General features: G+C 40.0%; 1 protein-coding gene across 1 annotated transcript in view; it reads left to right on the top strand.

The window, feature by feature from the left end:
* Positions 1-13,637, top strand: part of USH2A (usherin) — a gene marked incomplete at its 5' end in the record, with an annotated part of 397,572 nt that overhangs the window by 212,169 nt on the left and 171,766 nt on the right. The window contains 2 exons of the mRNA XM_079763761.1: positions 8,560-8,711; positions 13,611-13,637. The exon at positions 13,611-13,637 is cut by the window's right edge and continues 136 nt beyond it. Coding sequence (XP_079619887.1) covers positions 8,560-8,711; positions 13,611-13,637 — 179 coding nt within the window. The remainder of the gene's footprint in view (positions 1-8,559; positions 8,712-13,610) is intronic.

Here is a 13,637-nt window from a genome sequence, read left to right as displayed (position 1 = left end):
TTGTTGATGGGCACCTAAGCCTCCGTGACTTTGTTATTACAAATAATGCTCCTTGCTGTTAATTGCCTTAGTGTGCCAAGAAGAATGTAAGCACCAATTCCTTATCAGTTGATTGGCACCTAGGGCTTTGCATTCCTTCGGATAAGCCCTGCTTCATTCTCCTCCCTGGCTCCCCACACCTGCAGAAAGGTGGTGCAGGCTCCGGCTCCGTGTCCAACCAGAGCCCTTGGCACCCACAGTCCCTCCGGCAAAGGAGTTCTTCGCAGGCTGTGATGTGGGCAGGATCTTTAAAACCTCTGAAAGAGCTCCTTCTAGATCCGAGGCGGACAAGGGCTCCTCATTTTGGAGGGCCCTGGCGCTTCCTTTGTGATACTAGTAGCCATCGAGGAAAAGGAGCACAAGGAGTGGCTGTCTAATCCGTTTGCGACCTGTCTGGTGAGGATTGCAGTTGCATAATTAGAATTACGCTTTCCAGAGCTTCCACAGTCTCATGAGCCATGTTCCCTTTCAGCAGCTTAGGCCTGAGTATCTGGAAATAAACGTTTTGCTCGCACTTGAAGTCGGCCTAGCTAAAGTCGGCATAATACCGGGCGACAACAAACTTATACGTCATTAACATTTAGTGACATTCAGTGAATTAAAAAACACTAAAATATAGAACATGGAAGTCTTATTCTTTATTAATACTTGCAATTCCTTGTCACTATCCACTCTCTTTACCTGAGAACATTTTCCTAAGACAGTTTCCCTGTTACCCGGTGACCCACATGAGGGCGGGGGCTCTATGTCCCTAGTTCACCATTGTGGTCCCAGCACTTGGCGGGGTACGAGGTGTGAGTGGATGGGCATTAAGCAGCTGTTGAATGCATTAATGTTCGCTGAAGATAGAGACAATAATAAAATGGTAATTGTGTTGCTGGGAGAGGCATGTATGTACGCAATCATACAATACACACAAGTGCACACTTACAGCGCATCTCATAGTTTTGTAATGGAGGGGGGATGATCTCGCAGGTGGGGGGAAGGCATCTCCCCCTGGCCTGCTGAAGGCTCCCACATGTGCTCTGGGAGATCCAGGCCCCTAACGTCAGCCTGCTCATTGGTTCATAGTCCAAAGAAAGGCCACACGTGAGGCCGGGGCTCTTGGCTGCCTCCGTGAGAAAGGGCGTGTCGTTGCCACCATCAGGATGTGGTGATGCGAAGATGGGCGTGGTAAGAGAAGGACAAGAGAGTTGGGCCCCATTAGGTTAGACAAGGGCCCTGGGGTCTCCAGCAAAGAAAGAGCATTGTCATAAGCTAGCCTTCCGGGTTGGGCCAGCTTTGTGAGAATGAATCCATGGCTGTGTATCAAGAGAGTGGCAATGATGTCACTAAGAACAGAAAAGTTTTAGGAAGTTAATTATTTTTGCAGATTTAAACATAGTACCGTGAGGACAACTAATTCTATTAAAGTAATTAGTTCCATTTTTTGATTATACATTTTAGTTCAGAGAAACCAATGGACTATAAATCTTTTCATACACATCCAATATATGCTGTCCTGAGGACATTGAGGGTGATAGAGAAGATAAATACATTTTTATAACCTATGAACATGAAGGTGTACATGTAAATATTAAGTACTCCCCTCATACAAAGAAAGGATTTGATTTCCTGCTAACACAAATAATAATAGTAATAGCAATAACAATAGCTGCCATTTATAGCTATGTGCCAGACACTTAACTCTCATCAGTAGCCCATAAAATAGGTATTGTTATTTCCACATTTAAATGTGGAAACTCCAGTTTATAAGTATTAACCAACTTAATTATCAAGATAAGACAACGAATTAAGTAGGATTATAATACAAACAAGATGTGAATGACTCAAAAATTCATGGTTTTACTCACTTCTGTATACATCAACTTTTCATGGATATGGTCATAAAATAGTATTCCATCTAGTTATGTGAAAATATATATTTTAGTTACTTTGACTTGTCCAGTGTCTTGTTCTCAGTGCTAATACTTAATATTCCTAAGATCTCTATTTTGATTTTTCTCTGGTTTTAAAGAAATAACTGTGTGTATTTTTTTAAAACTTTTATTTTGAAATGCATTTATTTTTAAGAAGTCAAAATGTGCTTCTATTGCCTTTCCTGTAAATGCCCTGTTTTAATGGGAGACATGGTAATGGAATTCAGTGAATCGCTTAGGAAGCTGCTTGACAGTTTTGAGCAAACCCCGTGTAACTTTTATGAAACACCTCCACTCCGTTTGCCAGGTAGAATTTCCCCAGCACACTCTTTTTTAGATTACGCTGATTCCATTTTTAGGAGAGCATAACAGTAATAAGGCATTATTCCACAATGTGAGCGCTGTTCTCTCTCTTCCCTTTTAATTGAAGGATCAACTATTCACACAGGGACATATCTGCCACATTCAATCATCGTCGGAGCTCAGTTGATATTCACGTTGCCATGCTGTCCTGGGGAAAAAAACAAACAAATGTGTTTGGAGCATCGCTATTCACTAGGCATGTTATTTTTATGACACACTAAAGTATTGCTGTTTAATTCTTACTGTAAACAGGATTCCTCAGTTTAAACAGAGATATCTTGTATTAAATTTACATTGCGTTGTACTTGAGTTGCGTCTCCTTGGTTATGTGTGACAACCTATTGAGCACCTTAGGAAATGCAATTTGACATGACACGATGAAGAGGCCCACGTATGTCTATCCCAGTGGATGTTCTCTGTGGACAGTTATGATTCCACTTCCCTATGAAAATTAAACACCTTAAAAATTCTACTGTTATGGAAAGAGAAAGGTGATAAACTTGAAGCTGCTCACACCAGGTAGCCAATGGGAATTAAGTGTCCATTTTGTGGATTATCCGTTAAAGAAACAGAGTTTATCGAACTGGATTAAATAACCCTATCCCCCTTAACACGTAGTGTAATGCTGTTTTCTTTTCTTACCACTCTCTTACTGATTATTAGCATAAGAGAATAAGCAAGGAAAAAAAGACAAAAATACAATACAGTACAGTATAATTATATTTGCATTAAAAAATCTTTATTGTTGAAAGTATTACATATCTCCCCTTTTTTCCCCATTGACCCCTTTCTAACCCAGCTCCGTCCCCTGCCCCAGGCCTTTACCACCCTGTTGTCTGTGTCCTTGGGTTATGCATAGATGCATATAAGTTCTTTGGTTGATCTCTTCCCACCCACTCATGAGTTCTAGAGATTGTTCCATGCTTCTATGTCTCTGAATCTATTTTGTTTATCAGTTTGTTCATTAGATACCACATGAGTGAGATCATGTGATATTTATCTTGCTCTGACTGGCTTATCTTACCTAATAATAGACAAACATGTAAATTGACCGAACCTCCACTATGCCACCAGCCAATCAGGAGTGATATGCAAATTAACCCAACAAAGATGGTGGTTAATTTGCATACACAGGCACCGAGTGACGGAGGTGGGCGCAAGGCTTGCGTCGTCGCCATGGCAATGATGCAGGCATTCTGCCCCACCACCAGTCTCTCAGGGCCTCTGGGCAGCGTGGGAAGGCAGGGCCGGAGCGGAAAGAGGCCACTCCCAGAGCGGGAAGAGACGGCTCTGGGGCCTGAGGGGAAAGGGGCTGGGCCGGAGTGGAAAGGTGGTGTCGGCAGCCAGGGGAAGGAAAGCCCATTCTAGCACGAATCTTCGTGCGTTGGGCTTCTAGTCTTAGCATAATTCTCTACAGGTCCATCCATCCTATAAATTTGCATTTTTTTTAATCTTAGATATTTTCCTTTTGCCTCTCAATCCACTCTCCACTCATCCCCTCTCAGCCCTGTGTCCTAGGCTGACCTTTATTCAGAATGTCATTAGGCTTCTTCTCTCGCTCTCTCTGGCTTCCTCTTGGTTTGTCCATGGGTAGGGGCAGGGGCAGCATCAAGAGAGGAGAGGATGAAGGGAGACAGCAGTCTCAGAACTTTCCCCCCTCTTGATTCCCTCTGCCTGGCTCTGGGCTCCAGGGCCACATTCCTCAACCAAAGGCCAGAGGTTCTATCCAGTGGACCTTTCTGATAACTCAGCTCTTTCTCCAGATTCCCGAATCTGTTCATGTTTCCACTGGTCTCCCAGGAGTCCTAGCTGGTCCTAGCTGGGGATGCTTTATTATCATGGATTGCTCTCCCTTAACCCTACTGATATCTTCATGAATGGTCCCTTCACTAATTATCCCCCATTGTCTATTTAAGGTGCCATGAGTTTCCCACTGAGACTCTGATTGATTCCTAAGTCTCAGTTAATCCACACTTAACATGCAGAATTTGGGGCCTGGATGTGGAGATCAATGAGAAAGGCTTTCCTTCATTCCTGAGCGCCCACGGTAAACCAGCAAACGAACAGTGCCGTGTTCAAAAGTTCTAAAGGCAGATGTTTTTAATCTGTGATATTGAAATTTTAAATATGAAGTGACTTATTGCTGCTATCTCATTGAAAGCTTTCTATTTGTTGTGAAATCTTTATTTGTTCTAATTAATCAAATAAAGATTGATGACATTTTTTCCTTTTGGTGCACTAGTTCCTAGTGTCAGGTTCAGCATAAGGACCAGTAGTGTCCGTGCTCTAGTGCAGCTGTGTCTCTCCTGTCCACACCAGCTAAACATGACCCATACACAGCATGGACAGGTGGGTCTGGCCCTTGGTCCAGGATCCAGCCCTCAGGTGGATCCTCCTTAACCTGAGTGAGTGTTCCAAGGAGCATTCAGCCAACAGTGAGATCCTCGGAAGGCCCAGGGCCACAGGAAAAGCCACCCACAAGCTGTTCACCCCTTCCTTCTCAGATAAAAGCCAACCAAAAGGTTGAAAGCAACAAAAAAAAAAGAAGAAAAGGAAGTTTACTTATTTCCATAAAGATTGATATTGTCTTATTCTTTCTGTCCCCAAAGCACCAAGCATAGTACATTTAGGTAATTGACTTTCAATAAATATATGTGAATCTTTTCATTAGACTCATCTCAGTTGCTTTTAGGGTCAGAACATGTTTGTTTGTTTTTGTTTTGTAAGTATGTTTTATTGATTTTTTTTTAAAGAGAGGTAGGGCCAGGGGGAGAGAAGAACACTGATGTGAGAGAGAATCATCTATTGGTTGCTTCCTGCACACCCCTTACTGGGGATGGACCCAGAGAGCCAGTATGGACCCTGACTGGGAATGGAATTGTGACCTCCTGGTTCCTAGGTCACCACTCAACCACTGAGCCACACCAGCCATGCCATCAGTTTTTTATTTTAATGGAATCCTTACGTAATTTAGAAGAGAACAGGAGACTGGCAGTGGCTAACAGGAGTAGTAGCAGCAGTGGGATGTGGTCGCCAGGTTGCACACCTGAATTCCTATTTGTCTGACCTTGAGAAATAGCTTAGCTTTTCTAAGACTCCATGTGCTCAACTGTATAACAAGGCAAATAGCAGTTTCTATTTCTTGGTGTTGCCAAAGTTAATGGAAATAACTCATACAGAGCATGTAGCTAATGTCTAGCTCAAAGTTTCAGTACATTTTTAATAATAAAGCGTTTTATAATTTCAGAAATACTTACATGGCCTTTCCAGAACCTGGCATTTTACTTTTCCCAAAGCTATTCATATATGTCCTGCACTCGAGCCAGAAAAGGAAATTATCTCCTTAGGCTTTATTTTAAAAGTCCACTAGATTATAGTCATTAGTTTTTGTTACTCACCTTGGGAATCTGAGGGCATTGAAAAATGTTGTATTAATAGACGTTTGAAACTTATTACTTACTAACTGCATGTTTTTGGAATTGAATAGGAAATGTTTCATATTATACTTCTATTCATATCCTAAAGTCTGCTAAGAGTAACAAGCTATGAAATCTGCCTGCATATATTGATAAGAAATGGAGTGTGCTCTTCAAATGATGTCTCTTGCTGTTCAGGAATTTACCAGAAAGTTTGGCTGTGTGTCCTTAATTTGGGATTTTGTAGTTCATGGTCTTGGCCAAACCAAATCAAAAGAACAACCTGGCCTAGTCGCAGGCACCCTTTTTGAGGGCATATTTGGACACCAGCTCTAAACCATCCCAGTGTCCTGCTTCGGCCTGACCTTGAAATGTAGTGATTGGATGTTGACACCTGGACCAAAAGGCATAAAACACAGAGAGGCCAACATCACGTGTCTGTTTCATCCTCACAACATGTTTGCATGCTTCCTGATTTGGGGATGGGGAACTCTCTTCTTGGTAGTACTTGGTAAAGGCCTGACAGATCACTGATTGTATGTGACATGATCGGGTATGTCTTTGAAAAATGCCCCTCTGTCTCGAATAGGAAGAATGAATTCTATGGGAACATCAAAATAAGTGACTGTTCTTCTCAGGTGTGAGATAATAGCAGAAAAGATTCGATGGCCATAGATATTGACATGGGTAAAGATCAACTTGGACATAAAGCTGACAAGACTTGCAATGGATTTGGTATGGTGGATGAGGTAGAGGAGGGTGTAAAAAATATATATACTGGTATATTTAAAAGGCAGACTGCACTTACCCAGCGTATACTCATTATACAGTTCAGTTCTACAATTGCTCTTTCAGCCCTTCCTACAAAGGCTGTCAAATATGGATTATCTACAGAGTGCGTGTTTGTGTGTGTGTGTGTGTGTGTCCGATCTTACCTACACTGAAGTTGGATTCCAGTGTCATCTCCCTCTCAATTCAAGTGCATCCTACGTGCTAAAAAACAAACAAACAAAACAAAAAACAAACAAAACTTAGTGGTTGAATTAACTGTCACAAATCTCACTTAACTTTATGCTCAGCTCATTGTCATGTGCTCATCTGACACTAAGCCCTTGTCTCAGTCAGCGTCTGTTATTTCTTCATCCAGAGTTCCAGATGTCATGGGTATCTACTTTCTCTGCAGAGCTTGCTAGGGGTTGACTTGCCAGAGTGAGTCAGGGAGACACATCCAAGAAGTAACTTTTGAAAGACTGTCACTGAGGGAGAATGGAAAAGAACTCCAAAAGTAGACCCAAGGAATGGTAAAGCAGAGCCGCTGAGGGATGTTAAGGATACGAGCTGGGTGAGGGTACTGTGTCTTGTGAGCCCCAGAGGGCATGACTGAATTAGAGACCTCAGCCTTTCATGTCCATGTGCGCGGTTGGACTCATCACAGAAGTGCTGCAATTACGTTCATTGCCGTCTGAGTGAGAAGACAGGTGTGTAGCACTTGCTAGAAAGATTTCCTTCCAAATGGTCCAGATTTTGAAAGTTTGTACTTAAGGGCTGAGATTTAGTTATAATGAAAATGAACTTCTGTAAAACATCTCATTTCCCAATATGTCAGGGAAGTGAGATATTATGCACATAATCCCAGCATAAAGGAAATTCTCTGTTCCCCAATTATGTACGAAAAGGGAAATATTGATTTGGGTACTTTCTGTTTCAGTGTTGAGAAGTAGGTCAGGTAGATCGCATTTCAGGTGACTTACAAGTTCTTTAAGAGCTTCTGCAACACATTATTTGCACATAGATGTGTGTGTGTGTGTGTGTGTGTGTGTGTGTGTGTGTGTGTGTTCAGTGATTGCTTAGCAGAGTGCCTGGCACATCATAAGTTCTTGTCCTTATTATAACTGTGATTTGATCCATCTTTTTTCTCTTAAATTCTCAATGAAATACTTGGTTTTCCCTTAGGTATCTGTTATTTCTTAGTTTTAATTCATTTGTGCTTTTGTGTGTCTCATATGAAGTGGCCTTAAATCAAATGCTTTCTGGTGAGCATCCTCAGAATTATCCCAGATGGTGCCCCTGGAATAAAGGAGAGCCAATGGGAATAGCCATGGTCTTGTGGCACCATTGTGGCACGTGATGGTAAATTGAAGACTCTCTTTCCAAAATCTGGAACTAGACCTGCTTTCAGAAACATAAATTGTACAAAGTTATCTTCAAAAAGGAAAATGGGTCATAAGTAGCTTTATTAAAGTATTAACTCATTGCAGCTTTAAAAAGTGTTAATCCTTAAGGAAGTATTGATCAAGATCTAATTGACCAAAGAGAAAACGTGCGAGGCATTTAAGACAGACTTTCATACGAGGAGCTGTTGACAGAAGTGTCGGAGGAACAAAAGGGAGAGGGAAGTAGATGCAGAACAAGCAGGGAGGCTGTGGGCTTAGCAATTTGATATTTAAGTGTTGACCCTTTGGGAAGAGACAGAGTTCAGACTCGGAAATGCCAGATACTGTGATTCCACAAAATTAGGAGTCACATCAACAAGTGTTTGTTGCCCAGCCAGTGTGGCTCAGTCCATGAACCAGGAGATCACGGTAGGGTTCCCAGTCAGGGCACATGCCCAGGTTGTGGGCTCCATACCCAGTAGGGGGCGTACAGGAGGCGGCCCAATCAATGTTTGTCTCTCATCAATGTTTCTCTCTCTCTCCCTCTCCCTTCCTCTCTGTAAAGTCAATTAAAAAATATTTTTTTTAAAAAACAAAGTGCTTGCTTTTTAAAGTAATCCTTTGCTGTTGCCTGCTCATCATACTCAGTGCCAATTGTTATCTTTCCAGGTGTGATCACACGCTACGGGCTATATCTGGACGGACTTCTCATTCACAATTCCTCAGAGCTCCACTGCCATGCTTCCGGATTCGCTCCGTGGAGCCTACATTCTTTCAGAGTCCAGGCCTGCACGGCCAGAGGGTGTGCTCTGGGCCCACGGGTGAGTGTGCGTGGACAGCCTGGGGTGATGCCATGCCAGGGGATAGGAACAAGGAAAATGCAGGGCTCTCTGCTGAGCTAGCCTTTCAAGGAGGATGGGGGGGATTTCTTTTTATAAAATTTCACTTAGGAGTTAGTAATTGTCTATATTCAACATAAATTTCAAGAGTGCACATAGTGAAGGACAGAACCTTCTAAATTTTATTGAAAATAAAATGTGCAAACATACAATTTTGCCTAATGTAGTAACCTAGTTCAAGTTTTTTTTTTTTTTCTCCCTGATAATGGGCTCTACAACTAAGTAAGTTTAAGTTTAAAAAGTAAAATAATCGAAAACCTGTAACTGCCACAGTATGACAATACTGCTCCACAATAATTGGGCTAATCAGTGAAAAGATTGAGTTTGCCTCATCTATTAGAATAAAATATTTAAATGTTATGAGTGTGATATAGCTTCATGAGAACAGTATTTAAAATTACATTAATATCAGCTTTTCATATCCTCATTTCAGAAATCTACAATACATACCCATATTTCATTAGAAGCTAAAAGATTGATGAAATTGTGCTTTTTATTACTGGTGTCATTTTTAAAATCCAATTAATAGTACGTAATTGTCATAGACTAGCAAGCCATTCTTTAGTTTCAAAACATTACATTTTCATTTTGTGCGTTTTTCTTGATTAATGAGATTTACCTTCTTTTAAGGGAAATGCTCATTAGTTTTAGATACTTTCTGGCATTCTTGACTCATGCCCTGTCATTTTAATGCACTCTGTCTTCATTGAAGAGTGTATTGTATAAATATTACCTTGAAAAACAGCGCCACCATTTCAGTTCTGCTTCCTTATTTTTCATCGCACCTCCCATTTTGTCTCAGCAATTGGTCGCTTTCCAAGCTGCTAATAACATCATCTATCCATGGAACCGAGCTGTAGTCTTTATTGCCATTAAGTATTTTATAGCCCAGACCCTCGGATAGTTACTTACTCTTAAAAGCAGGAATGGCAATAGGCCAGCTTTTCTTCTCCATTCAAAAAAAAAAAAAAGGAAAAAGAAACAAAAGAACACTTCACAAGAGCTTGAAACTTAGACTTTTTCAAAAATAGGATCTGCCTATTGTGATCCCGGCTACTGCATGGGCTCCCCCCCCCCACCCGGTGTCTCGTTGTTCCCACAACTTTAACCAAGGGGGACACGGTTATCGATCTGTGTCCTGCGTGGAAAGGAGGTGAGGTGAGCCTCATGAAATCAAATGCCACCGTGCCCTGATGGGCAGGGGAAGCGGAATTGGACTGTAAAACCCACTCTGCCGCAGCCTCGTCCGTTCCAGACCCAGTCTTGACACCAGGGGGACTGATTCTCTCCCCTGGGAACTCTCCCTTATCCTGCGCTCACTGTGCAAGCGCTCTTCCCCAGTCAGTGACCCATCTCTACTCACTGGGCTTGAACAACAATGTCTTTATTTAGAACAAGTCAACTAGATGCTGCCAGGAAGTTAAAACCTGTAGTCTTCAAATGATTGCTAAAATATTGTGTTCCAATTACAGTATGTATTATGCCCTTAAGAGATTACATGTGAGTATTCTGAATAGCCCTAGATATCTATCACAATCATGTAGGATATTACAGGTGCAGGTCTTTTTAGTTGATGATCTTTTTTTAATGTGTCCATACTGATTTAAGAAATGTATGAATCAATCTTAAAAGTTAGACTTTCTTATGATCAAATTACAATATGACATTCAACAGAATTCAGCCAAATGTAATGATTTTGTGTGTGTGTGTGTGTGTGTGTGTGTGCATCACTTACAGGCATTCTTTATATGAAGCTGGGTGTTATAACATCTTATTGAAATAAAAGTTTATAATTTATATTTTTTAATCTTTTTATGGCAGAGATCAAAGAATAAATTTTGAGGGAGTCAAATTTTTGGTTCATCTAACAACATTTCTTAATGGTAATTCTGGGTTCTTAGAAAACCTGCCTATTTATTTTTCATCTGTTACATATTTTTCCATGCATGTGGGGAAATACTATTCAATGTTTTCTATGAAAGATATGTTCTAGAGTCTCGAATGTGGTATGGTTCACCCTCAAAATTTGCAAGTTGCTCATATAAAAGAAAAAATAAGTTTAAAAGGACAAATTTGAAAAATACAATATTTTAAAAATAAAAGTGCACACACAAATTTTATACTCTTACCACTTTAATATAGTATTAGCTCAATAAGTTATTTTTCTCTTACCCTGACCAAGTTTATAACCTCTTATTTGTTGTTCAGAAGGACTTGCTCTGTAGCCATTTAGGAAAAAACAAAAGATCACTTTGTCACTTGTTTAATTCTTCTCCGTGTACACAATGTATTTTGCTTTCAAGGAAACCCCAATGTGAAAAACAATTTGCAATGTATTTGATCCTAATTTTAACATGCTAATATGCATCATCATATTAAATATCGTAATTGGGGCTTTATAAAAGTATGAAATGATGAGGAAAAAAACAGAAAATGCAACAGAGAACTTTTTAATTGCTTTCCCTACTTTTAGTTATATTGTTGAATTACATTAGAGAGAAACCCTTCACACTTTGTGTCTCTAAAAAAAAAATACAATTAATTTGTCCCTAGGAAGACCAGTTTGCTTTGGCTTATTTTCCCCCATTTAGCCCATGTTAGATACCGCTGCGGTTGGAGTCTGAGATTGGGGATTTTATTAGTGTGTCTGGCCTTAGAACATTCATTGGATTCAGTTCCCCGGGGACCCTCTTAAGGACCGAGTCTGAAACTATAGGTCATTGCTGTGTCAGATAGTAAAAACCTGGCTTGTTTTCCTGGCGATGGCATGCTTGTACAGATAAACACCCACACCCACACACACACGGACACAGGCATTTTCACATTCATTTTTTTACACGAATGTGTATGTAAGACACCAACATTTTAATTACAGTATATTAGAGTCTGGAGAATTCTACCTGGGAAATCAGCCCACTTATTACCTGCTGTTATGTCCCAGGCCTCCTTGGGAAGCTTACTGCTTCTCCTAATCTTGTGATTCCTCAGCCATTACAAAAGGAAAACAATGCCTACTTTTAAAGGATTGCTGTGAAAATTTAAATATAATTTATACAAGGGTTTCTGCTATTTGGTAAGGGTTTCATCAAGAATGAAACGATTATGAAAAATGCATATTTTCATTGCCCATTTGTGCTCAAATATTTTATTTTGTCTGTGTCATGGGAGGTTTCCATGTGAAATCAAAGCTAACTTTCCAGAATTCCTTTTCCTTGACATTCTTTTTAAGGCAAGTTAGATAATCAAAATTTAAAAAAATGTAAAGACTGAGTTGGTGCAAAATAGTATAATTTCTAAATTTAATGTGGAGCAAAATCTAGAGTATTTATCCAGATAGTTAAGGAAATGTTAAAAATATATTTACTTTGAATTAACCAGAAATTTGAGGATAATAATATAATTACCTGAAATTGCCCTTAATTCTTCAACTGATTTAGTCTCATTTTATTTGGAACTCTTTAAAATCATTTCTTTGCAATAGTTTCAACTATATACTTAGACATAATGAAACCAATTGCATTGTTATGAAATATTAAAATGATGAATTGGTATTTTTTCAGTCAAGCTTCTTAGTCATATTTGTACATAGCTATTAGACTAAAAAAAAAAAAAGAGCAGGAGTTATAGATCTAGAGAACTCCATAGCCTTTCTCAGATGAAAATAAGACATGTTGTAACCTCACATTTATTAAAAATTAACACTGTCTATTTCACATTTATTTTCATTATTGGGAAAGTATATGCCCCCCAACAAATGGAGGTTTCATAATTGAGAATATTTGCCTGCCTGAGGATTTCCATGTTTGATCAACTTCTTGTGAGGCATGGGCCTACACTTTAAAAATAAGGTCAAAATTGTCAACATATTCAAGAAATCTTTTTTAAAAAAAAAATAGACCTTTATTTTCTCCCAGTTCTGGAAGCTAGAACCCCATGATCAAGGTTCGAGCTGATTCATTGAAAGGCCCACATTTATGAGTGATACTTATGAGTTGTGGTTGTTAACCAATATAAAGCCAGTTATTCAGAGATGCTAAAATACTCTAAACCCCTTTCTACTTTCTTACAACTTTCTCTCCCTCTGGTCACTTAGTCATTTCATTTATTTAGCTTTTAAAATCTTTCTGGGCCTTGGCAGTGAGGGATTCTGTTTTATTTGAGTGTCCTTCTATTCAAATAATTCATCTTTTGCTCTTAGGAGGTTCATTAACACTGTATTAATGACATTTTTAACTGTTTTTGTGATTATACCTTAGGGATGGAGTCACTCAGGTACATTTATTTTTTTTTATGTTTGGTATGATGTCATCTTCATGTACAGAGAGAGAGAGAGAGAGAGAGAGAGAAAGAGAGAGAGAGAGAGAGAGAGAGAGAGAAAGAGAGAGAGAGAGAGAGAGAGAGAGAGAGAGAGAGAGAGAACTTGTTGTAGCCTTTGACAAAGTCCAGAAGTCAGGAAGTTAATGGAAACAGATCTTACGCATCTCTTCTCTTTTGCAATCACATGAACATTGCTGGTAAGCAGGCCTGACAATAGGCTGTGGCTGTGCACAGCCACGGGCCTCGGCACAGTGGGATTTGATCCACGTGCCCCGGAAATCACCAACGGCCTTGGTCAGGAGCTCACACGGTACGCGTTAGCAGCAGGAGGAGGAAAACACGGGCAGGCTTTGATCCTGCTGACACAATGAGGTATTCGTACAAGATGCTCCTGTCAAAATTGCTTACTTCACAGCCCAGAGAGAGGCTTTGAAGATGCAGGCTCAAAGGGAAGCATGTACTCATTTTATTTGCAAACAAAAATAAACCTCTTTATGCTCACAGGTAGAAAATCGAACTCTCGAAGCTCCC

The sequence above is a fragment of the Cnephaeus nilssonii genome, assembly GCF_951640355.1.
Source record: "Cnephaeus nilssonii genome assembly, chromosome: 23".
NCBI classification, from domain to species: Eukaryota; Metazoa; Chordata; class Mammalia; order Chiroptera; family Vespertilionidae; genus Cnephaeus; species Cnephaeus nilssonii.
Note: the sequence above shows the minus strand (reverse complement) of the source record. Positions and strands in the feature narration are given on the sequence as shown.